The following is a 24,003-nucleotide window of genomic DNA, read 5'->3' as shown; positions in this document are numbered from 1 at the left end:
TCACAGCTAGCAAATATGGCAGCGCAACACCGCGACTGTGCGTAGGCTGCCAAGTGTGCGTTCCAATCATGTTGTGTTTACCGTGTTCGCTTTGAATAACTCCGAGTCCACAATTGGGTAGCAGTCTAGATGCTACTCACCAATATGCACATGCACAGGCCTTTCATGACCACTGTGCAAGTCCTGTCTAGTTGCAACCTCATCCCAAGGGCTTACTTCATCTCGAAACTCTTATAGTACTGATAGTGATGAGCGTGTATTCCTTAACATCCTAGGGATGAGGTTGTGAACTTCAGAAGAAAATTCCACCTCCAGTTCACAACTCGTGAACATGAGTTACCAGGCGATTGGAACACTGCGACCGTATTCGAACTGCTGATAAATCGCACATCAGTGGCGATGTATTTTCCATGTGTGTGGGAAGTTTTCAGTGACAGGTGACCGTGTTGGGATAGAAATTTTTGATCAACATGGAAATTGACCAGACAGCGGATATTAAAGAAATTGACAAGGGAATCAAGAATAAGGTTAAATGGACGTGGCTTGAGGAAAAGGACCAGGATGGATACTTTCTGTTGGACTTCATGCGCAAGCTTAATAACAGTGGCCAAGCCAAATGCACTATCTGCAACTACAGTGTTGGCCTATGTAATAAATTATTCGTCAAGGGGGAAGAAAGCAATAAGTGGAAATGGTAACAATTAGTTGTCGTAAATTAGTAGGCTTTTGCAAATTCACATCGATGATTTTCAGGAAATGACTTTATTGGTCACTTAAATCCTTGCATGACTTATGGACAAAACCTTATGTTCATATGTTCCGAAGGAAGGCCTTGAAATAACTGTGACCTCTGTGAGCGATAGGTATGTCTTTGCTTTAGATGTGGGGTGCAGATCCATGCCACCCCTAATGTCAAGATCTAAAGAACTGCAGTATTTCACAGATTTAAGACAGTTCAAGAACCGTTACTTTTCACATGCCTTGACACCCCAGGTTTGTTGAAGTACAGCGAGTATGGTGTTTGTATTTACATCGAGTAATTTACCATGTTACCATTAATTCCGATTTCAACCCAAAGCAGAGATTATAATTCATTTGTCCCCCTCTTTTTTTTGGTGCAGGTCGACTTTGCCAGCAGAGAATGCCAAAATCACTTCTTTACTCGGCTGGACAAGTCGGGTCAGCTCCCCTACCATAGTAGAGACGGCTCTCCCAATGACCGCAGTTTCAGGGAATCACCGAGGTAAGGATCTAACTGGATGTCGGAGATAAAGTTCTAAGAAGTGTCAGTTGTGTTTTCAGTAGATCACAGATTTGGTCGCTGCACCAGTGGTAAATATGGCTTGGATCAACCTGTATGCTTGCACGAGAGGAGTTTTAGAGGAGTCTGCTACATGTGGATACGTACCCATTTGTGGCCTACAAGTTCAACCAATGGGGTCTGTTCTGGAGGATTTACACCAGTTGCCTTGGGGAAATAGATCGTTGTGAAGGCCCAGGAATGGACATCGGGATGAAGTCTTGTTGCGTAGTGCTGCTAAAGAACCGCTGGGCCCAAAGGATAGTCTTCTGTATGGATGCATGTATTTAGTGTAATCAAGTGTTGTGGATGCATTGATTTGGATAAATCAAAACATGAGGAGAAAAACTTGTTGATTCGTCCCTGGGGATTGTTGGCAGTGTTGGCAGACAAGTGGATGACTTGATCACCCACCATAAGCCATCTAAAAAGGAAGTAAACTGATACGCATACATCAAAATGCTGTTCAACAAACCCACGTGGGGATTTAAACTCATCTGCAAATATCAACGTAGATGCTGAACTTGTGGATTGTAGTTTGACTCAGGGTAACCTTCTGCATTCCCCCGGCCACATCTTCAGTGGAGCAGCCGCTTGTCTTGTTAGTCTTTGCTGAGGTGTTTTTGGTTCTGGAACACTTCAGGTTCAACAGAGAATGATGTGATGGCGCTGTCTGTGGCTCTGATGTTGAACATGCCTTCAACCCCTTTGGGAATGCCAGGAGTTCAACATCGGAGGTGCGAACCACTCATTCACTTGTTTTCCAGGGAGTGTTTACAGTTACAGCTTGCCGGTTCCCCGTGGAGTAGGCCATGGGTGTGTTTGTTTGGTTTGTGGGTCAGGGCACACCTGCTGACAGGGAGATACCGTGGCTCAGCACAGTGTAAGGAGCTGGATGAAAGCGAGAAGATGTATTGGAAGTAGCACACTGGATTGCCTGCGGGCTTGGGAGTTCGAAAGAGTAGCTCTGCGGTTCTATATACGTGGTTACCTTTTTCCCTGCAGAGTTGTGAGTCATGACCGTTTATAGGCAGGAAGTAGCAGTGACATCACCCCCGTCAATCTTGGCTTGCACAAATGATAATAGACAATCTTGCCAAAATAATATGACTCCATGAATCTTTGTCCACGTGCCCAACTTGGAATGACTTACCCAAGTCAGAATTTGGGCGTTTCTACCACCTGCCTAGCGTGACCTCCCATCAAACCAGCTGCAGGAACAAATGTCGTGCATCTTTCACTGGACACCCACTCCTGCCCAAATCTCTGTGTCAAATGTTCCCTCGGAGATAGACTTCAAATGATGCAAAGGAGAATGGGCAAATCTCATCACCTTCGTAGCTGCTGCAAGACTTGGGGGGGATGTCGTCAGGGATCATTAACAGCTTCCTTCCAGTATCACTTATCTTCCGTCAGTTACCTGTCAGGTGCTCATCATGCTGCCTAGGATGCCTGTTATATAAAGAAGTCCTTTATCCCCTTCTCACCGGGAACCGGTAACCGGCCCACGCTCGAGCGAACACGGTGAAAGAAGGCATACCCTGGCGCTTGTATATATGGTGATTGGCCTTTGTGTGTTGCCAAGAAATGAAGGGGCCGAATTTGCATCATAATCACCAGCTTCACAATAGTCACCGCTCTGAAAAGAGGCTACGGGAATGTGGAAGCTTGAGTAGGGCCACATTCCACCGAACAATGAGCCTTTTCACCGTGTAAATCAAAGCGTGCTGAGGACGCAGGTCCACAAACCGATAATTTGCAGTTTGGCAGGTGGCCTTCATGGTTAAGCGAGGCTGGAATTCTCGGAGCTGGCTTTCAGAAAAAAGTCCTGACGTCAAGGGGTTAAAAAGTCAACATGTCTACCAGAAAATGTTGAGCATTTGACAAAGACAGTATGCTTGTGTAGTTTGTTGTTGTTCCAAGTTCAGCCTAGTGTCTTTCTCAGCTCTTTTTGTTTAGATTCACCTTGTTCTATATGATGAACCTCCATCGTCTTTTATAAATACTAGATCCACGCACATTTTCTGTTTATGGGCATACAATTCCAAGACTGAAAAGCACTGTGAACGGTGAATTCGTTTAGTAGAAATCATTGTTAACAAATTAGAGAACTGTTCTGTGAAATGAGTCCCGAGTTGCCAGAGCCACTTTTAAGTTGCAGGTCTTGTAAAGAGTCTTGTGCTATTGAAGTCGGCAGAAACCCTGAACATTTTTGCCCCCAACCATCTCACTTATTATCAGGATACCAGACTAAGTGATTAAAACAAAGAGCTTTCCTTGCTGTTTCTCCAACAAACTGAACAAATTTCTGAGACACAAAAAAGTGGCCTCATGACTCATTTTCATAGACCAGATCACATTTGTTTACAGCATAGAATTTATGAATGTTTTCCCTTTGACGTTTTTTTGGTGCAGTGAATACCACAGCACAGCACGTAACTCCCAGTCCCGTCGCATCCGGTCGCAGAGCAACCACGCCTCCCCTGGCAACTACCACAGTTCCCTGGGGCTCTACAGCGGTGGCAGCAGCACCGACGACCAGCGCTTCTTCAACAGTCAGCCGGGGAGTGGTGAGTTCTACCGGGGTGGCGCCATTGAGCGGGGGTCGGTGGAGAACAACGGGGCCGGGGGCTTCGACGGCGAAGACTCCTACGAGAGGGAGTTGCGAGAATACGGGTATCACCAGCGGGAGAGAAAAGAGCAACAGCACAAGGAGAGGAGTCGCAGTCTTAGTCCCAGAGAAAAGTATGTATTTGTTAACAAACTAACCCATCTAATAAACCAGAAATATAACAATGTCATACTTTTTTCACATGTGCGCTTCCCTGTGGGGACTTGACAGATGGCGTCATGTGAACATGTAAATAAGGCATGACATCGGAATATCATAGGTCAATTAGGGATATAAATCTTGCAACATTCCGAATCGTAGGAGGGCTTTTTAAAATTCTAATGCAAGATTCATTTCTGATTTGTCAGAACCTATTTATAACTCTGCTCCAATCACTTTAAAATGGTTCTTGTAGATCTTGTGACAAATACTGAATATAGGTTGTGCACTGTTGGTGTCTCAGAGGTCTTTTTTTGTTATTTTGATAATTACTATGCATGCACAAAAATCTTTACTTAAGTGTATCCCAGAAAAAGAAATACCCTTTAATGTGATGTCATGCGCATGAGGCCTGTAGGTGTGGATCTGTTTGTCACTGAGTGTGGTCATCATTATTAGGAATGATGATTGTTGCCTGTAAGTTTCAAGCGTTTTTCCCCTTTGACTTAATTTTGAACAGTAGTTGGAACCAAAGATCGTATAGCGCCGCGTAGCGTTGCAAGATGGGGAACTTCACCATGAATACGCGTAAAACGTTGTTATCACATGGGCGCCATTCTGGTTGAGCTACACCTGCGCAGTGCATGTTAATGCGCAGGCGCAGCGACAGGCACGCACACACATGAACGTTCACACTTTATGGCTGAATTACCCATCTTGCGCCGCTACGCAGCGCTACATAATCTTTGGTTGGAACTGTGTTGAATGAAAACCTTATTTACTGCCCTTTGTGAAACATCCAACTCAAAATCTTCTTGGTCTTGCTGAATGCGACTCGTATTTTTGAGTGACTAGTTTAACAGAATCTCGTCAGTGTATTGGAAAAGCAGTGGATAGAACAAAATGAAAAATTGCTTTGAATTGATATTGGTCCCATTGTTTACTCTTCCATAATTCATAAATATGGTTCTTGATAGCATATAGCCGTATCTATGTAGACAGTGCTCTGATCAAAGCAATGAAACAGCAGTCAAAACATAGGCAAAGAACATATCATGCCACACTGCTTCAGTGCAAAGACGCCAGTTTTAACAAGGTGTGTTTAGGCTTCTTTGACCTTATTTTCAGGTTCTGGACAAGAAAAGAACCTGGCCGACATCTTTGCTGGTGTTTGCTGGTTGCACCCAAAATGCATTGAAATAGTGGTGAATTAATGACTTACAGCATCCGCATCTTTTTTTTCTCAGGTCGTACGAGAGAAGGCGTTGTAGTGGCAGTGTGGAATCTCAGGAAGTCAACACCCCTACACAAAGCCCCTACCACAGCAGGAGTGTCAGTCCAGTGGCTTGCCCCAGGAGGAAACGAACTCCTCGTAGTACTGTAACTGTTCATGGATCGGAACGGTCCTACACACCAGTGCAAAGTCCCTCACATGAGGAGAACTATCGGGATGAGAAGGACAGGTGGAAGAGCAGGTTACTAGAGGGATCGGACGAAAGAGGATCTTCTACGGAGCGCAGTGAAACCAGACACAAATCCAAGAAATCCAAGAAGAGCAGAGACTCTGACGATGACAGAAGCGACAAGTCGTCCAGGCTGAGTGAGAAATCGCTCAGTAAGTCAAGCGAGAAGTCCAAGCAGAAGCGGGACCGACTGGAAAAATCGTTGGAGTGTTTGAAGGTGATCCGGTCCAAGGATGCTGCCTTGAAACATGACAGGACTAAAGTTGAGAAGCGGCTGGAGAAGTTAAACTGTGATGCACGGCAGGAGAAATTCAACTCGGATATACGAACAGATAAGGTTAACTGCGAGTTGAGAACTGACAAGTTGTTAAACTGCGATGGAAGGACAGAAAAATTGTCTGTGGAGGAGTTAGACGAAACTGATAAACCCAAAGATAAATACATGAAGAAGTTGAAATTGAATGACTTGGATGACACAAGACAGAACAAAGTTCTTGAGAAGGAAAGGACTAGTGAAATTGTACGCTCCAAGGACACCTCTGGTTTTGATGCCAGCAAAATGCAGCTGCCAAATGAACCTGATATTGCCCGAAAACGGCGGAGAATAGCTGAGGTGGATCAGCCCCAGTCATTGCTTAAGCCTGTTGAAAGTGATGAAAACATGCGCAAACTGGAAGCACGCAGGCAGCGCTTCAGTGACAAAAGTCCTGTGGACATCAACAAGATGCGCAAGAAGGAAACGATTAAATCACCAAACAGTGATAGAACGTTGCAAAATAAGGTACCCAAGTCGGTGATCAGTAAACCTTTGGGTGAACTGTCGCACGGACATGGTGATTCTCTCAAACATGATACCTCTTCAGAGTCCCACTTCAGTAGGGACACAAGAACAGTGATTGAAAGTAAGCACAAGCCAGTTCGAGAAAGGCTCGGGACCAAACATGAAGCCTTGATACAACTGGAGTGTATTAAATACGATCCCATGGAGAGGTTCAATCGCAGTTTACTGGAGAGGAATGAGAAGGATTTAGACATGTCTCCCTTCTCCCACATCCCAGAAATTCAGGACAAATTGGTCCCAAGTGGTGGTGGTCCGAGCCGACCCGCGAACTCAAAACTGAATAAGGATGAAATCCCCGCACTCAAACTCAGCAAGGTTTTGGTGGATAGTGGCAGTCAAGACAAAGGGGTGGACAAACCCAAAAAATCTTCCCCAGAAATGGGACGATTGGATAAATTCGTCCGTGATAAAAACCACCCACATTCCAGTCTCAGTACGAGTAGTGGCATCAGGCCACCACAGAGGGATAAAGTCCGCATCCAACATCTTCTGGACATGGATGAAGGCATTGCAAGCTCGAGCGATCAGGACACACCGGAAGTTGATGAAGATCAAAACAGCAGGCAGGGGCGAACCTCCAGGAGCAGCAGCAGTGGGCAGGGACCTTCATCATCCACGTCCTCGTCAAGCAGTAAACCTGCTGTCCAGGACATGTTTGAAAAGCCTCACATTGACACCAGCCTCAGCTGCCGGAAACAGATGGAGATTGCGCGGAAGAGCTTTGAGCAGCAACTACAGGAGAGGGAGACACAACCTGACCAAGAGGAATTTAATGGTCCAGTGCCCGTGCTGCCCCCTCCGCCCCCTCCACCAGCTGGCAACTCTGAGTCCAATCAGAGTGCAGAATACTCTGGAAAACTCAATGAGAAGGAGAAACCTGTTGAATCAGATGGCATCATCCAGGAAATGGAATGGAAGCTCCATAAAATTACTCTGGTGGAATTCTTTCCAAAAAGAAGGCGGAGGATGTCGGAATCCCAAGCTGGCGGTGGAGATGATGGCTTATATCCGAAGCGCGGTGGATTTCGTGCCCGTCGGCAAAGCGAGGATGGGCTAAAGTCCCCTGGTGGAGTTTCAGATGTGCCAGTTGATCCACGTATACAAGGATACCCCGTGGAACAGGAGAAGCAAAATTCTGTTCCACAGAAGGAGGAAGTAGTTGATGCTGATGCAACAAAATCGGAGGTTGCTTCAGTCCAGAGCCAATCTCTGGAGCTCAATGTCAACATTCCAAATGATGGTGAAGCATTGCCGTTGCTCTCCCCAAAACCAATCAACCAGCCCATTGTAGTATCAGTAGGGGACACATCATCACCCTCAACTAGTGCACCCATCCTCAGTCCAGCTGTAACGCCTGTGAAGTTGGACAGACGCCCGCTGTTGACAACGCATGTTGAGAGTCCCTTTCGACATGTTGGTCCGGATCCTACCATGGAACACCTTACCAAATTAAAGACCTCTCTGGAGAAATGCAACTTTGTGAAAAATCTTGAAAAATCTAATCATGTTGTCTCTCCACTGATCTCTGAAACGAAGCCTGGCCTGACGTCAGTCTCGGACCTTCTTGACTCTGAGAAGAAAACTGAGGACGTTCCTCCAATCCTGAAGAATGAAAGCAATACATTTGACACACCAGAGCAGAAGGTGCCCACTCTTAGTAAAGTACCATCTTTAAAGGATGCTGTCTCAGCCGTGCTTGAGCGCAACAAGATGAAAAAACTGCCATCAGGGAGTGCCCAACAAGAATTATCAGTCAGTACAGCCTTTACACAACAGCAGGATCTACTGTCCGGCATCAAAAAAGAGAACATTGTGTCAGATATGGTTGGACGTGAGTTTAAAGGAAGTTGTGACACCCCACCTACCACACCCCTGACCCCAAATACCCCAAGCACCCCAGGAACTCCAGTGGAGGTCAAATCAGATGTACTGTCCACAAAGTCCAGGGTGGAGCGATTGAATCTTATCGGGCGAATAAAGAAGAAGGCCAAGAGCACCGAATCAGAGCCAGCAGTGCTTGATGGGAGGGAGCCACAGAAGGCTGGAGAGCAAAAAGTAGAGACCTTTACATCTCGTCTTCTGAAAAGGAGTAGCATCTTTGACCAGGACTCTGCCCGACTGCAGCAGAGTGCCCATTTGAAGGACACAGTGTCACAAGGTTCCAACAGGAAGTTTAACTTCCTTGAAGGAATGCCAGCCTTGACAACTACAGATTTACTCATGAGGGGGAAGATAGAGGGCAAAGAACTGATCCCAGATGGTCCACTGGAGAGAAGAAACTCAATCTCTGGGAGTTGGGTGTCTTCTTCAGCACGATCCCCACTGACAGTGTCAAGCTCCCTCCGCAGATCAGGGAGCACCACCACAGCTGCAACAAGTATGACCTCACCTTCTCTGCCGTTGTCTGCAGGAATTACCCGTGACAAACCTTCCCCAAATCAACAATCCCAGCGTAGTCAGACCTTCACCACATCATCTAAGGAAGAGATCACTCCTGTCTCTATTCTCCGTGATCCACGGAAAGAGCATAGAGAAGAAGTTCGCAGAGATACAGCAAAGGAGGAGTCGCGCAAGGAAGCAGTCAGCACAGAAGATCCATGGAAAGATTCCTCAAAAGAGTCTCCATCTTTGCCATCACAGAAAGATGAGCCTCCTAAGATAGGCACTGCGTTGAAGGACCCCAAAAGGGAAGCAACAGGCTCTCGGGAGGAATCAATGCGGCCAAAGTCAATCCTAAAGAAGGACACATCTTCTGAATCAGGTCCTGCTACTGCAACATCAAAAACGACTCCGCATCTTGGAGAGCCAAATGCCCCAACATCGGCAAAGATTGAGACTGAGAATGGACCGAGAGGAGCTGACCAGCTCAAACTGAAGAGGAAGCGATCACCCAGCCCTGTGAAGTCTCAAGAGAAGTCATGTGACACATCAACCAAGGTGGCTGCGAATCCTTCGCCGAAACCTATACTGAAAGCAGTTGTCCGAAAATCACCACCCAAGAAAGTTCCTCCAAAGCCTATTGCCAAAGACAGTACTATCAAAAAAACCACTACCAGTGGTACATCTGTTAAAGAAACAGTTAAAGCAAACAAGGACTCCCCTGCCACTGCTAAATCACTTGTCAAAAAGGTGTCAAAAGACCTTAAGGATGCGAGAGATGACAAAAAATCCACTGGCCAGCCTAAATCAGCAGAGAAATCCTCAAAGCACACAGAAAAAGCTAAGGACGGGAGGGACAAGGAAAGCCTCATTTCAAAATCGAAGGAGGGAAAAGAAAAAGATGTCTCAACAGGAAAGGGGAAAGATTCAAAAGAAAAGCTGGATTCCAGTAAAGCAACAGCCAAGGAATCTGCAAAGGTGGATTCAAAATCATCCCATGCTACAAAGGCCGTAAGTGATACGGATGTGAAGCTTCCTAAGGGCAAAACAGATAAGAGCACGAAACCTTCTTCAAAGCCGCCTGATCTCAAGAAAGCCACAAAGGACAGGAAAGACTTAGTTGTCGCAGCCGAGAAAACTTTGCATGAGTCAGATTCAAGTAGTTCAATATCAAAACTTGCTGGTGATAGTGCAAAAGATGCAAAAGCAAAGGAGTCCAAACCATCTTCAGAGAAACCGAAACTTAAAGAGAAACACAGGGACAAACCCAAGGAGAAAAATGAAAAGAAAGAAAAGGACACTGATAGGAAGGAGAGAGAACTGGAGAAGAAAGAGAGGGACCATGAAAAGGGCAGGGACAAAGCCAGATCCAAGGACAAAGAGAAAGAAAGAGACAAAGATAAAGGAAAATCAGCTCATCAGGACATACTAGATTCTGTAAAGAAGCTGGAGGAGACGCCAGTGAAGGCACCAAAGCAGCCAGCAAGGGGAGTTGCTGCCCTGTTGTCCACACTGTCCAGTTCAGATGACAGTGAGGACTCTGAGACTGAACTTCAGCTGAAAGCATTGCCCCAGGAACCAGCAAAGATGTCTAAGCAAAGGTCAAGGAAAGACCGGCAGAGGGTCATCTACTCCTCAGAGTCTGAATCAGATGCAGATGAGGATTTCTTTGAGGCCAAGATCTTCTCTCCCAAGAAGCCCAAACCTGACATTGCACCAGCTGTAAAAGAAGATTTCAAACTAAAAGTGGCTGATGAAGGGCCAGAGAAGTTACCCAAATCCAAAGACAAGAAAAAGAAGAAAAAGGAAAAGGAGACTGAATTTGAGAGAAACAAGAACAAAGATGTAGCTCTCCAGAAAGAGCAGAAGGAGGTAGAAACTTCGAAGCAGGAAAAGGAAATGCCTGTGGAACCTGAAGAACCAGAGGCAACACAAGATTCAAAGAAATCTTCAAAGAAATCAGCATCACGGAAGACCAAAGGGAAAAAGAGCAAAGACTCTGAAAAACCTAATGAGTCAAGCAAGCAGCCAGAATTGCCCACTGATGTTCAGAAAGATGATCAAAGTCCAGACGATACAAAACCATTGATGAGAAAGCAGAAGGTCACCTCAATGGAAGTCAAGGTGGAACCAGAGAAAGCAAATTCCAAGGCTCATGGAAAGGCAAGTAAACATAAGAAGAAGCAAGACGAGCAGTGGGGAATGCTCCCTGAAGAGCCTGAACCTACTTCTGAGATCACAGATAGTGACCTGTCATTCAAAACATCTTCTGGGGAACCTGATAGCAAAGCAGTCTCAAAAGTGGGTGATGACTTTGAAAAAACTGTGAAATGCCACAATAAACCAGTGGATATACCTGAACCGGAAGATGAAAGTACTCTAGAATTGGAAGTGCCTGTTAAATCCAAAGAGTCTAAAAGACATAGCAAATCCAAGAAGAAATCAAAGAAAGAAAAGAATGCCAGCTGTGGTCCCTCTGTGGTGCCGAAGTATGAGATTGAAGAAATACCGTCTTCAATTAAAGAGGAGCCACACAAAATGTCTGATTTTTCAGACGATCTCCCCAAGCTTTCACTTGAAGCACCAATCTCATCAGAGCCAAGTAAAGAAGCAGTGCAAGAGACCTTGGATTTGCCACCAGATGATCTTGTGGCAGTCGAGGAAACACCAGAGAAACCCCCATCCCTCGTCTCTGGGGACCAAGTGGATAAAGTATTAGCTGAGCCCATTGATGAAGAGACAGAATCTGAAGCTGCCATTCAGAAGTCAAGCAGAAAGCGTTCAGGGAAAGGGAGATCACCAAGGAAAGGGTCTCACAAGAGAAAATCCAAGAAAAGGGAGGGAAGTAAATCGAGAGACAGGTCGAGAAAATCAGAAGTCATGTCTGACGATCTTGATAATGAAGCTGCTGTCAAGGAAGCCCTCGATAAAAAGTTTTCCAAAGTTGGCGGACTAAATATTACTTTACCTTCTAAAGACGAAGAGCCCGTAATAGCTAAGGTGGAGGATACCAGTGAAACCAAAGATGGGATGGGAAGGGAATCAGGGAAGGTGGAGCACCTTGAGGTCCAGGAGACTACCGAGTGTGACTTTTCTGATCTGGAGGTTCCAAAGACACCAACGTTTGAGCCAATGTCTCCTCATCTACCCACAGAGGAGGAACTTGAGTTGGAAAGAGGTGCTAAGAAGCTCCAGAGCCTCCTTGACGAGGAGGTTGAAAAACCAACTAGTCCTGGCCCAAGTGAGATCAGAAACCTGTTCCCAGCCCTACCAAGTCCAGCACTGACAATTCAAAGTCCTCCTCAAACCCTTCAGAGTCCACTGCAGAGCCTCCAGAGCCCACCACAAAATCTCCAAAGTCCCTCAGAAAATCTTCAAAATTTTCAAAGCCCCCCACAAAACCAAGAGAGCATGCCTCAACCCTATCAGAGTTTCCCACAGACTTTTCAGAGTCCCCCCCAAGTCAAAGAAGCAGAGCTGGAGACTGTTGGGGAGATCAAGACCACTCCAGAGAAACAGGTTTTGTCAGAGGCAACAGGAGAATTTGTGCCAGAGAGCGAGGTTGAGCGGTTGGCCTTGGAGGCAAAAAAGATCAACTCTAATCCTGAACAGGCCCCACTTGTCCCAATTAATATGCCCACTATGAAGGAACCCAAAGAGATTATTACAGAGCTACCATATGTACCAGTTTTTGAGGACCCAAAGCCTCCTGAACAGATTGAGGACACTAAACAGACTGTCAAACCTGAACCAAAACGGACAAGAGGAAAGCGAGGCCGCAAACCCAAAACAGTCAAAGAGAATCAGGGCAGAGCAAGGACGATTGCAGAGATCATCAACCTTACTCAGCGTAGCGAAAACAGAGCCCTTGAAAATACCCAGCCCAAAGAAGAAACACACGAGACATTCACTTTGCCAGAGGTCAAACCGGCTGAACCAGATCTCCTCACTGAAGACAAACTGCCCCCTTGGAAGCAGTTCTTGGGTATTCCTGCCACTGGAGCAATGGTTTTGCAGCCCCCAATCATCAGCAACATTATCACTAAAGGGGATCCAGAGACAGGATTAAAAGTTGCAGCTGGACTTGCAGTAACAGGAGTGGAAACTCAAGCAGCTGAAGGGAGACAACAGACACAGGCCGAGGTAGCAGAGACGGAAGAGGCTGTTGCTAATATCTTGGTAGCTGAGGAACCAGTTCCTCTTGAGCAAACTCAGAGCATAGTCAGTGAGGAGAAACCAGTTGCAGTTGAAAAGGTGTCAGAAAATCAAGAGCACTTCAAGGACAGCAGATTTACAACTTTTGACTCTAAGCTGAAGGAAATGTCCAAAGAATTCCCCAAGGATCAACAGAAGGATCCTAAAGCTGTATTTGGGTCACCGAGTCGCACCAAAGAGGGCTCTATTTTTGGCCATCGTGCAAGGTCAAACTCTGCAACTGGCTCAGAAATGCTGAAACCTGGGGATATTAGTGTGTATGATTTCACTGACGATGAGCAGCACCCACTGAAGCCCAGCAAACCAAAGACAAACCTTGAAGCAGCTCCTAAGGCCCCTCCAGCCTCAGAATCCCTCATCAGCCTTGTGGCTTCTCCTGTGTCGGCTGCAGACTGGGCCAAGAACAAGGTGGCCAGCTTAAAACAGGCTGCTGAAGAATTAAGACGGCAGGAGGCAGCTGGTCTTGATGTATACGATTTTCAACCCAGCCCAAGCCCGAATGAAGTTGTCAAGGGATCTCCAGGCAAAGCAGCTCCCCGGCCAAGGCGATCGTCCCGTGGAAGGGGTGCTGGACGTGGACGAGGACGAGGCAGAGGCAGAGGGCGGGATTTGGAAATCGGTTCTGAAGGAATCAAGGATCAATCAGCTGCAATGGTCCAGCAAGCAGATACTGTCACTGCACTTCTGAAGCTTGGAGAGTCTTTTAAATCAGGAGGTCTCCCTGTGGCTGGTGTCATGCACCAACTTGAGGGTCCCCCTAGAAAACCTGAAGAAATTCCTACAAGCTTGATGATGGTGTCCTCAGTTCCAGCATCTATTGCACTACCTGATGCAAATCTTATCAGAACAGTTGCATCTGTTTCTAATTCTCAAATCTTGTCCCCTTCACCCCAACCAATGTTTAGTGAGTCCACCACTCTGAGTTTAGGAAATGTTTCCACTTCTTGTGTTGTAACTTCCTCTTCGAGTGTATCACCAGTCATGACCTCTTCAGTACATCAACCCCAATCAAATACAGTCACACCTGCAAGCACTACCCTTTCCCATTTCTCACCCACGTTGGCCCCATCAGCAGCTAGTACAGCCACAAGCATGCCCGCTGTGGTAGCAGCCCTAGAAAGCCCTATAGGCCAGAGAGCCACCCAAGAAATTGCTGGTGTAGCTCCCAAAAGACGACAGCGAGCATCCCGTGGACGACGAGATTCCAAGACTGAGCTGGAGAAATGGGCCGGTGTCCAACAGCAATTTCAGATGAGTCAGTTCCAGACACCTCAGCAACAGTTGGTGGCTGCACACTTCCAACAGGCAGCGATGCAAAAAACAATGGAGCAACAGGCAGCTCTGCAAAAAAACTTAGAGCAGCAACAACAACAGCAGCAGCAATCATTGCAGCAGCAACAGCAACAGCAGCAGCTCCAACAGCAACAACCCCCATTCAGCAGGGCAGCAGAACAACCTCAGATGATACCACTGCATCAAACAGCAGCTGCAGCCATGCAAGCCCAAGTACAAGCCCAGATTCAGGCACAAATGAATGCGCAGCGGGCAATGACACAAAATTCACAGCAGCTGCCTTCCCAATCCCAGGGCAAGCTCCAGACCCTTCCACAGCATCAGCCTCACGGTCAGACCCAACAGATGTCTGTCCAGACACAGGCCCAGGGCCAGGGGCAAAGTCAGGGCTCAGGGAGTGCTACTAACCAGCGGACCCTTGTGAGCCATGCACAGCTGGAAGCTCACCTTCAGTCCATCACAAGGCCAGACCAAAATCAGCAAAAGCAGATCTCCCCTCAAATGCCCATCTCGACAGCTAGTGGGATGTCACATCCTGCTCTTCAAGTGTCACCAAACTTTTCCTCATCTGGATCTGTATCAGTGGCCACCACCTATCCAGGACTGCCAAGACAAGGTTCACAAACCATCACAACACTTGCTGGTCACCCATTTGCTGTTACAATGCCCTCTGCTTCTGTGTCTACAATGGCCAGCCCTGGTGCAACATCCAAGATGTCCACCTCTGCTAGTGCAAACTCCACAGCTTCCAACACAGTCACATCTGTTATCACTGAGAACAAAACTGTATTCTCAAACATGCCATCTTGCCGCGTACCAACCTCAGTGGCTAGTACATCCTACCCAGATGCCAGTGTCCTCCGAGCACGTCTCACACAGTCAGACCCGTCGAAGCCCATGTTGCCGCCAAAAAAGGAAAAGCTAGGTCACTCAATTGCTGCACCTCCATGTGCCATACAGCAGGCTTCTTTCGAACCCAGGACTAACAAATCAGAAAGTGCTAAGAACCCAGCAGGTGAGACACAGCAGCAGCAACAGCAGCAGCAGATGATGACAGATAGCCCCAAGGTGGCACATGTGGAGCTGCAACGGGGTGTACATCCTTCCATGATGGCTGTTTCGCAAGCCCATCAACCTCAGCAGCAGCAACAGCAGCAACAACAGCACAGTGTACAGAAAGAGGACCAGGAAAGAAAAAGATCAATAAGTGACCAACAGAGAGCTGCAGCAACAGAAGCTTGGGTGCGTGCCTCGGTAGAAAATAGACAAGTACCAGCAAGTCCTGGAATGCCACCGATCCGCACCCCGGATGGGCAGGTTTTGTTCTTACCACGAGGAGGTGGACCCCGGCCCGAGCTCATGCATCCAAACCAACATGTCATGATGCCAGGCGGTCATCCAGGTGAAATCATTTACCCGGCCATGATGCCTGGTCATCCGTATTTTGCCGACCCTAATAAGAAGGAGAAATCCCCCAACAGTGTGCCCCCTGCAGTTGCCGCTCAAGGAATGATGTCGATTGAATCTGGTAAAGCCGGCGTGCCACAAGCTGTTTATCTCCCAGGAGCCTTGAGAATGCCTTACCCACGGATGATTGTCCCTGGTATGGAGAATCAACCGGCTGTGATGCATTCACCTGGTGGTCGGATAACATCCCCCAAGGTAGCACCTGGCACTGCCACTTCTCCAGCTCTCTCTCCAAGGGTGAAATCTCCAGCTCTGGCACACAGTGAACACCCCCGTCCAACCTCCACCCCGGATGTTCAGAAGAGTGGTGAGTTGCCCCCTCATGGCATGATGCAGCAGCCTGGAATTATCTCAGGCATTCCGCCCCGGACACCTGGCATCACATCAGGAATCCCGCCGCAGAGGTTTGACCTGCCGGCTGGTACTATCATGCCAGGTGCCATTGTACACCGCGGCATGCCGCAGATGATCATGCGGCAGCCCACCTACAGCATCGCTGCCTCCCGTGCCTCGCAGAAGCAAGAGGAGCATGCAGAGCTGCATCACCAAGAGAAACAGCCCCCACCCCACCTGCAGATCCCGTCAGATGCCATGCACCGCCGGACCCCACAAGGAATGGAAGCCCACATCCAGATGCAGACGCAGCAGGCTTTCCAGGCTCGCCAGATGGAGCTTGCCAGGCAGGGGATTCACCCGTCAGAGAATGAGAATGCGTCAACACCCAGACCGCCAAACCATGACTACCAGTCGCTGCCTGGGCGGGAGACACCAGTGTGGGTGACCCATGGAGTTGCTGGCGTGTCCCCCTTGGCTCATACACCAGTTGGAATGCACCCCAGCCAAACCAGCCCATCTCCAAGGACCAAAGGACCAGATGCTCTTGTGGGACTTCTCAGTGTGAGAACCTTGTTTCCTTTCATACAGTCCTATCTTGATACTTGATTTGAAAGAGAAGCATATTTACCAGAATATGAAAAGACCTGTTCAAGAATTTCCAAGAGAGTGATGTGCCTTTATTTGTCTTTACTGCTTCAAAAAGGTTAATGTACTTCGGAAGGAATGTTGTATAAGGCTCATCACCAGGCAGTAGCCGGTATGCTGACATATTAAAAAGGCTTACCTCCCTGACAATTTTTCACTTGACCATCTCTCCCGTGTCTCTCAATTCCAGCGCTACCCTGTCATGTGGCAAGGCTTCCTCACCCTCAAGAACGACGTTGCGGCCATCCAGATGTACTACGTGTCAGGCAGCCAAGCGGTAGCCCAGGAGTCGTTGCAGAACACCCACCAGACGCTCCGGATAGCTCAGCGCATGAGACTAGAGCCGTCTCAGCTTGATGGTGTGGGCAGAAGGATGCAGGTGTGTACTGCTCAGTGAAGTTCCAATCATCACTTAAATTCAATGCTTTAATACTTTAGTGCAGAATTCTCTCATCCTGAGTGTCAAGCTCATCAAAACAGAAATGAACATCGCTCTAGAATTTGAGGGGAGAGTGCAAAGTTTAATACGTATTAACCACTTGCCGCCGGGGTTGCCGGTACCGGACACGTATTCTTTATACGCGTGGCCGGGGTCGCCAAAATGGGACCAAGGGAACTGGGCCTTGTAACAAAAGACCGTACTCGGAACAAAAGACCATGGGGCTGGGCATTACCAACATTTTTTCACTCTCAGTAGTGGAGATGATCCAGCCTTGTTTTGAAAAAGCATACTACGGTTTTGGGGATTTATCGCGAGTGGATTACCACTGGGGACAAAAGCGCTCCACCACTGCATCAATGAGCCACACAGCACTGCTGCATGCTAATCTGGCCCCTATTGAAAAGAGGTCAGCAGCGCACTGCGCCAGTTTTAGAACAAAAGAAAATTACGGAACACCGCAAAATGTGGGCTCTTTGTACAAGGCGGCAGCCCTGACTGAAGTACTCCAGCGTCAATAGATGTTGTCTGTCAGATTAGAATAGAAACCAGACAGTCCTTCGTGTGGGTGTAAGTATCCTGTTAATGAAGATATGAATTTTTAAAAATTTTGAAAACAGAAAAAAAATGACGATTATCCCCTCCCAGCATCATCAACATTGATAAATGCCACTGGCGCAAAGTGGTTAATGCACTGTTTTATCTTGAGGGGACCCCCCCAAAAAACCATTAAACCTTTAAACCTTGGGGTAAACTTCTATTTGATACATATTTAACATGCCTTTCCCCTTACCATCTGGACAAATAAGTGGTCGGTAGAATACTTGAAACTGTGTTAATCGTTTTTATAAATTGAAGCAGCAAAGAGCTTGAGATGTCCTTGGAAATAAATGGTAACACAATGGCCTTGAGACCTTCGAATCTGGTCTCTCCTGTATTTTTTTGTCATTGAGGAAAAACTACTCAACTCCCAAAGTACAGCAGGGAATACTTAAGCATTTCCTCGCAATCCTATCAACAGTTGCATTTGCCAAACAGAATTTTGCACTTGTGATTACTTTGTGTGACCTCAGGTGCAGGATGAGTCGTGCGTCTTGTTAGCGTTGCCTTGTGGACGAGACCACCAAGATGTCCTGTCTCAGACCAACACCTTGAGGGAGGACTTCATCACTTACCTCCAGCAGAAGCAAGCTGCAGGCATCATCAATGTGGCCGTACCAGGGACAAATCAGGTAGGATTCCTTCCAGTACAGAATGATTTCTATCAGAAGCAGCCAGGTAGGACTGGAGGTGGGTTGGGGGATCTCTCAACATTGCAGGGTACAGAAAGTTTACCGAGTGAAGAATGGAATTTGCACAGTAGAAACTAGTGACCTACCGAAACTTGCTTTGCATGTTTCTTTGATTGTTTCTTTAACCCTAACCCTCCTCAATCCTTCACCTGTTGGAGGATTGAGGAGGGTTAGGGTTAATAGCTGATTTTTGGCTTTGGACATAAACCTGTTGTGAAGTACTTTCAGCTCAGCAGCTCTGTGAACTTGGCTCATAGAAGGTTCCAAGCCATCTTGGAAATCAAGGAAACCTGGAAAATGAGTGCCCCTTTTCCATTTGGAAAGGTCAGGGAATTTGGGAAAAAATCCGTAAGTCTCGGATGATGGGTTATTTGTGACTTTTCGGTGGAAATAGGTCAAATTAATAATGACGTGAAAAGAGAGTTTTTTGTCGAGGATAGTGCTCAAGCTGGTTTTAGGGAGTTGTTAAGAACTGACAATCATTTGCTTTTGTCCACAGCCGGCCTTTGTGGTGCACATCTTTCCCCCCTGCAAATTCACGCAGGCCAACCTCATGACCGTGGCCCCTGACCTGATGGACAATGTGACGGACATCGCTCATCTGATGGTGGTCATAGCCACCTGCTGACAATCTTCTTAATTGTCTTCAGCGGGCTTCAGAGACCTTGTCCCTGTCTTTCTGCACCTGTTGCCCGTTGCTGAAGGATCAGTTAGATTTTCACGGTTGACTACGAGGAGTGAGTTTTTCCCATTGTGAAACTTTACAGTGTTTGTGTTGTGCAGCTGCCTGGAGTGGATGCATTTAAGTTGTTTGATCTTGCCATCGATAAAGTAATTACAGAGTATTGTTACGAACGGGGGGTAAACGACTTACAGTTGTCAAGGCTTTTAAAACTTACATTAGGTGACCTCTATCAGATGGTTGATAATAATGTTTTTGTACCACACTTCGGGAACAACATTGGTGTCAATACCACTCCCAACCCAAGCCAATTCGGTGGTTATCAGTGATTGCCAATTTTATCAAAGAGTATGTTTTATGAAAGTGCATTAGGAATTCGGCTGTGCACAGAAAGTAGTGGTGGGCTACCAGCCAGCGTATACCACTCGCTTTGCGTATGCTTTGGCTGGGAATCTTCCCAGTGTGGTGCTTGGCATGTATAGGGCTTATTGGCAAGGCAGCTCTGTGAACTTTGACCCTGTGGTTTATCACATGCTTACTGCTTAATTGGAATGAACCGCTGAGGACAAAAATCTCCAGAACTAAAATCCGTAAAGCACAGCTTGGGTTCAGGAAGGAGCATAGAACTCAATGTGGTACTTAAGCTGGTAACCTAAGCAGGATTTCTTTTCTGCTCTCAGCATGTTGGTTTGCCTAGCTGATCCGTGGAACTGATCCTAACCTACGCCATGCTTTGAAAACAACTGGCTGGAGACAGATCTCAGTTCTCGACATTTCAGGCATTATGTGCCCCCTTAGAATCAGACAAATATGGTTACCTGGGAACATGCTCACCAGCCAATTTGAATTATCTTGTTGCAAACCTGACATTTCTTGAGAGGATCGAACTGAAAATGTCACAAAACGTTCTCATGTCCATTTTAAAATATGTTGACTACCATGTTCAGAACTGGGTTTCATGGAGGGGTGTAGAGTTGTAAAATTTTTCAGAAATTTAAGAATACGAATGCTGCTTGTTTTGTGTTTTGTAAAAAAGAGTAGAAGGGAAGAACTATCCGTCCACAACTTTGTGTCACCATGTTAAATATGTATTTCAGTTGTTCATAGGAAAAAGAAACGATCTCTTACACAAGAACCCTAACCAGTATGTGCAGTATACTTCATCAATGTTTCTCCATTTCATTTTAGTTTAAACCATGCGCTAACTGTTGGCAAGCTTTTCCTAAGGCAGAAAACATTGTTCATGCAGTCAGAACTCAGCAGGGGGGAAAATTATAAAAAGGGTTGGAAAGAAAATATTCCGAGGATTATTTCAGTCCAGTATACACGCTTGCCTGTGAGCAACTGTGAAAAGAAATGATGTGTTTTTCCTACTATTTCGCCACATCATGTTTTCTTGTAATGGTCATATTTACTTTCCTTTTGATTTGAGTTATGTTTTACGGCCGTATTACATCTGCTACATTCTTTTGTCTCATTGTGTAATTTATAAACAATAGAATGGGTTCAGTAGTGAACATCCAGAAATTATTTGATTCTAGGAAAGAAGCCAAAAGTGTTTGACAAGTCAGATGCCAGAATTGTCCCAAGTTCATCAACTTGTTGTGTCGTGTACTGATTGAGACTTGCAGTCATGTTTGATCTGGAAATGATTTCTTAATTTAGTTGAGTGAGAGCAGGAAAGGTTGCTGTCAGAAATAATCTGAAGTTGTTTGAATACATGTAACAGGAAGTTACCTCTTCTGGACGAAATGTTGGCACTCTCTTCCTTTGGTATGGTAATTTTGGTTTGTAGTGAAAAGACTTGCCACCTGTCCGTGATCTTTGTTTCTTTAGTCTGAATCAGAAAACAGATTTTGTATGGCTGTACTGGTGTTGCATTTGTCTCCAAGAAAACCTTTAAAAAAAAAAATCAGGTAAACGTGTACATGTTTGAGCACTGTTTAGATACGTTGAACTTTGTTGGGTAATCCACTCAGAAAAAAGGACCAATTTAGGATGTAAAATACTCTGCCGTTTTACACTGTATATTTTAATATCACTACTATCTGCAGTTAAGCATTGTCAAAGAGATGCAGAGGAAGCAAGATTTTAGCATATTGGTGTACAGTTGGAGGTGTTTCCAGAAAAGAAAACATTTAAAGTAATGCAAATACCCAAGGTTTCTTAGAAATCTGTACAAGTTTCAAGACAACATGGCTAATTTAGGCAGCAAGTTTCGTTTGATAATCCTTTATGTTACGGTCATTGGGCACCAGATATTGCCTTGTGGACTTGCAGGTTTCTCTGTGGTTGCTGTGAGTTCACAGATACATTTTGCTTTGAACTGCTTTTTTTTGGGGGGGGGTAATTTTGTTTCTCACTGCTCTAATTGGAGGCTTCTCCGAAGGATGCTAGTGGCTGTAAGTGGATAAAAGAACTTGGAGACACATGTGGTTTTCATCAGCTGGAGACGACCATGGTCACTGACTTCAGGCCAATTCATTTTTCTAGAGGGAATTGTCACCAGGCAAAAGCTTGAAACCAACCACGTGCAGAATGCGACATACTGTTTCAGCTGCTTACTTGTTTATGATGGAAAACATGCCCTTGCTCATGTACTTATAACAACTCACCAGTTTGGAAACAAGTTTAGGTGGGAAAAATGTATCTTGTGGGTTAAACTCAATTAATATGAATGTTGGGAATAGGTGAAAAAACAATTTACTTCAAATTTTTTAGAAAGTCTTGTTTTATTTCTCTCTGTTTTAATCACAGCAGCAGTTGTGACTTTAAATATACAGGAGTGATGTGGCGGCAAGCAAAGCTTGGTAAATTACACGGCCCATGCTAAACTCTGATACCAAAGTGAAAAAACAGAAAAAAAAAATTGTTTTTATGAATGACTCTGTTTTATCTGTTGGTGTGGAAATTGATTATGCTGTTTAAATAAGAGGTAAATTTTAACTGATTCATTATTTCACAATTGTTTTTTTACACAAGTATGTAGGGGACACTCTTTTCAGGGGGAAATTAGTGTATTTCTTTTGTCCGTTGTCTCGGTATATTGTGGGGTTTGTCCTGGGATGTATCGCGTATAATACAAATTGTACTGAACAAGTTGACTGTGAAACTAACTTGTGTGTGCATTTTGGACCCCAGCGTTCAGGTTGATTGCACTTGATGTTTCATGACATTAAAAACCGTGGTTATTTCATTATGGTGCTGATAATGATCATGTTGTCTCATAAATGATAGTGTTCCCCTACTACAGAACCTTAGTGCAAAATAAAATTGATTGTACAAAGTGTAAACACTGATTTTCACTAGGTTGACTTCTTTGCTGTATAGAAACTTTAAAAACATTGTACAGTCTCGGTAAGGAAACAAATCTGTGTAAATGTAGATTCCTTGTACAGTATGGAAACATTTGACACTGAAGTTGGTTGTCAGGATATGTATTTGACACTAGAGGGCATTGTTTCCCTTGTACCCGTTTAGACTTGTTCACTTGTAACATTTAGACCGAGGGGGGTGGGACAAGTCTCCACCCTGCTGTCGAACTTAATTGTCGACACCTGAAGGATGTTTTCCCCTGCAGTGTGAGTGAGCTTGTGTATATATAGCTTCTCAGAATGGTTCTCTTGTGGCATGTGGGTTTTTAAGACATATAGAAAAGTATCTGGATTGACAGAAAGCGAGCGTGGATTAAAAATCACTTTACTTAGGTGAATAAAAGTAGAGTCCACTTTGTAGTCTGAAAACCTTTGGGAACGTATTATGTCAACCAGCTCCATATTTGTCTGTAGGGTTGGTCAAATTACTGTATTAAAGATTTAAGAAAAAGAAAGTGTACAGTTGTTGTGTAAATACCCTCTCTCATGTGACTTCTATTTTCAAAGAAAAAATACAAAGCTCCACTGATGTAAATTTTTGATATTGAGTAAATAAATGGAGAGAGATATGAGTGAAAATGAACCAGTTGATGGTATGATGATGTCTTTCATTGCTTTTCCCATCTGGACAGTGGTGTCCATAACCCCCTGCTCCCCCCCTTGAACTTTGTGAATAATTTTCGCTGAGTTTAGGCAGCTTCAGGTTGTTTTCTTGTGATGCCCCCTTGGAAAAAAATATGTGTACCCGGGGTCCCCCGGACATTTGTACCTAGCTACGCTACTGCCTCTGGGTGTATTCTTCCTATAATCACAGTCCTTTTTGTTTCCACCTTTTGTCTGAAACTGTGGCTAGCCATCAGTATAAAAGTAAAAGAATTAATTAAAACAAATTAAAACTAAGACTAAACTCTACCATTCACTCCTAAAGGAAAATACGACCCTTTTGAAACGTAATGGGGCAAATGGGCATTCTGATTTAACACAAGGCACGAACCAAAGCGAGGATAATATTTCTGCAAACTTAGACCGCCCATTGCAAAAATAGGAAATATTAATGATAGCAGGCTATCCAGTTCGCATAATTGTGACGTCATTCTATTTAAACCACGCCCACTGCACGTGCACTGCACAAGAGTTACATGCATTATAGCCGTTACATGTTCCCTAGAATCGAACTACACGCAACTTCTGCGATCGTCCAATGGGAGCCTGGAAATCATGGGGTGTTCGATTGTATGACGAGGTCACTTACGAACGGATATGGGGAAAATTCTATTTTACTTGAGTTGCCATTTGCATTTCAATTCAAAATGCTCAAAAATGATGCATGTCTGACCGATCTGTGCCTACTTCTCTCACATTTTTAAGGAACCGCCTTTCCTTATTTTTGTCTGTGCGGTTCCTCCTTCGCAGTTGGCTTTTTTGGTAGGCCTAGTTCCTGAAAACAAAGAAAGCATGTTTGTGACCAACATTATGCCAGAGTAGTGTGAACCAAAAAATAACACCA

At 45.5% G+C, this 24,003-nt stretch overlaps 1 protein-coding gene across 2 annotated transcripts in view; it reads left to right on the top strand.

The window, feature by feature from the left end:
• The window catches only part of LOC110979089 (uncharacterized), a 78,053-nt gene extending 54,974 nt beyond the window's left edge, over positions 1–23,079 (top strand). For both annotated transcript variants that reach the window (XM_022234611.2, XM_022234612.2), the window contains 6 exons: positions 1,122–1,243; positions 3,716–4,045; positions 5,318–16,625; positions 16,900–17,088; positions 18,222–18,380; positions 18,940–23,079. In XM_022234611.2, coding sequence (XP_022090303.2) covers positions 1,122–1,243; positions 3,716–4,045; positions 5,318–16,625; positions 16,900–17,088; positions 18,222–18,380; positions 18,940–19,068 — 12,237 coding nt within the window. In that variant the 3' untranslated portion in view covers positions 19,069–23,079. The remainder of the gene's footprint in view (positions 1–1,121; positions 1,244–3,715; positions 4,046–5,317; positions 16,626–16,899; positions 17,089–18,221; positions 18,381–18,939) is intronic.
• The last annotated feature ends 924 nt before the right edge of the window (positions 23,080–24,003 follow it).

This window comes from Acanthaster planci, linkage group LG16 (genome assembly GCF_054643075.1).
Source record: "Acanthaster planci isolate LZ-2023a linkage group LG16, COTS_SCS, whole genome shotgun sequence".
NCBI classification, from domain to species: Eukaryota; Metazoa; Echinodermata; class Asteroidea; order Valvatida; family Acanthasteridae; genus Acanthaster; species Acanthaster planci.
The sequence above is the reverse complement of the archived record's forward strand: the minus strand, read 5'-3'. Positions and strand labels throughout refer to the sequence as shown.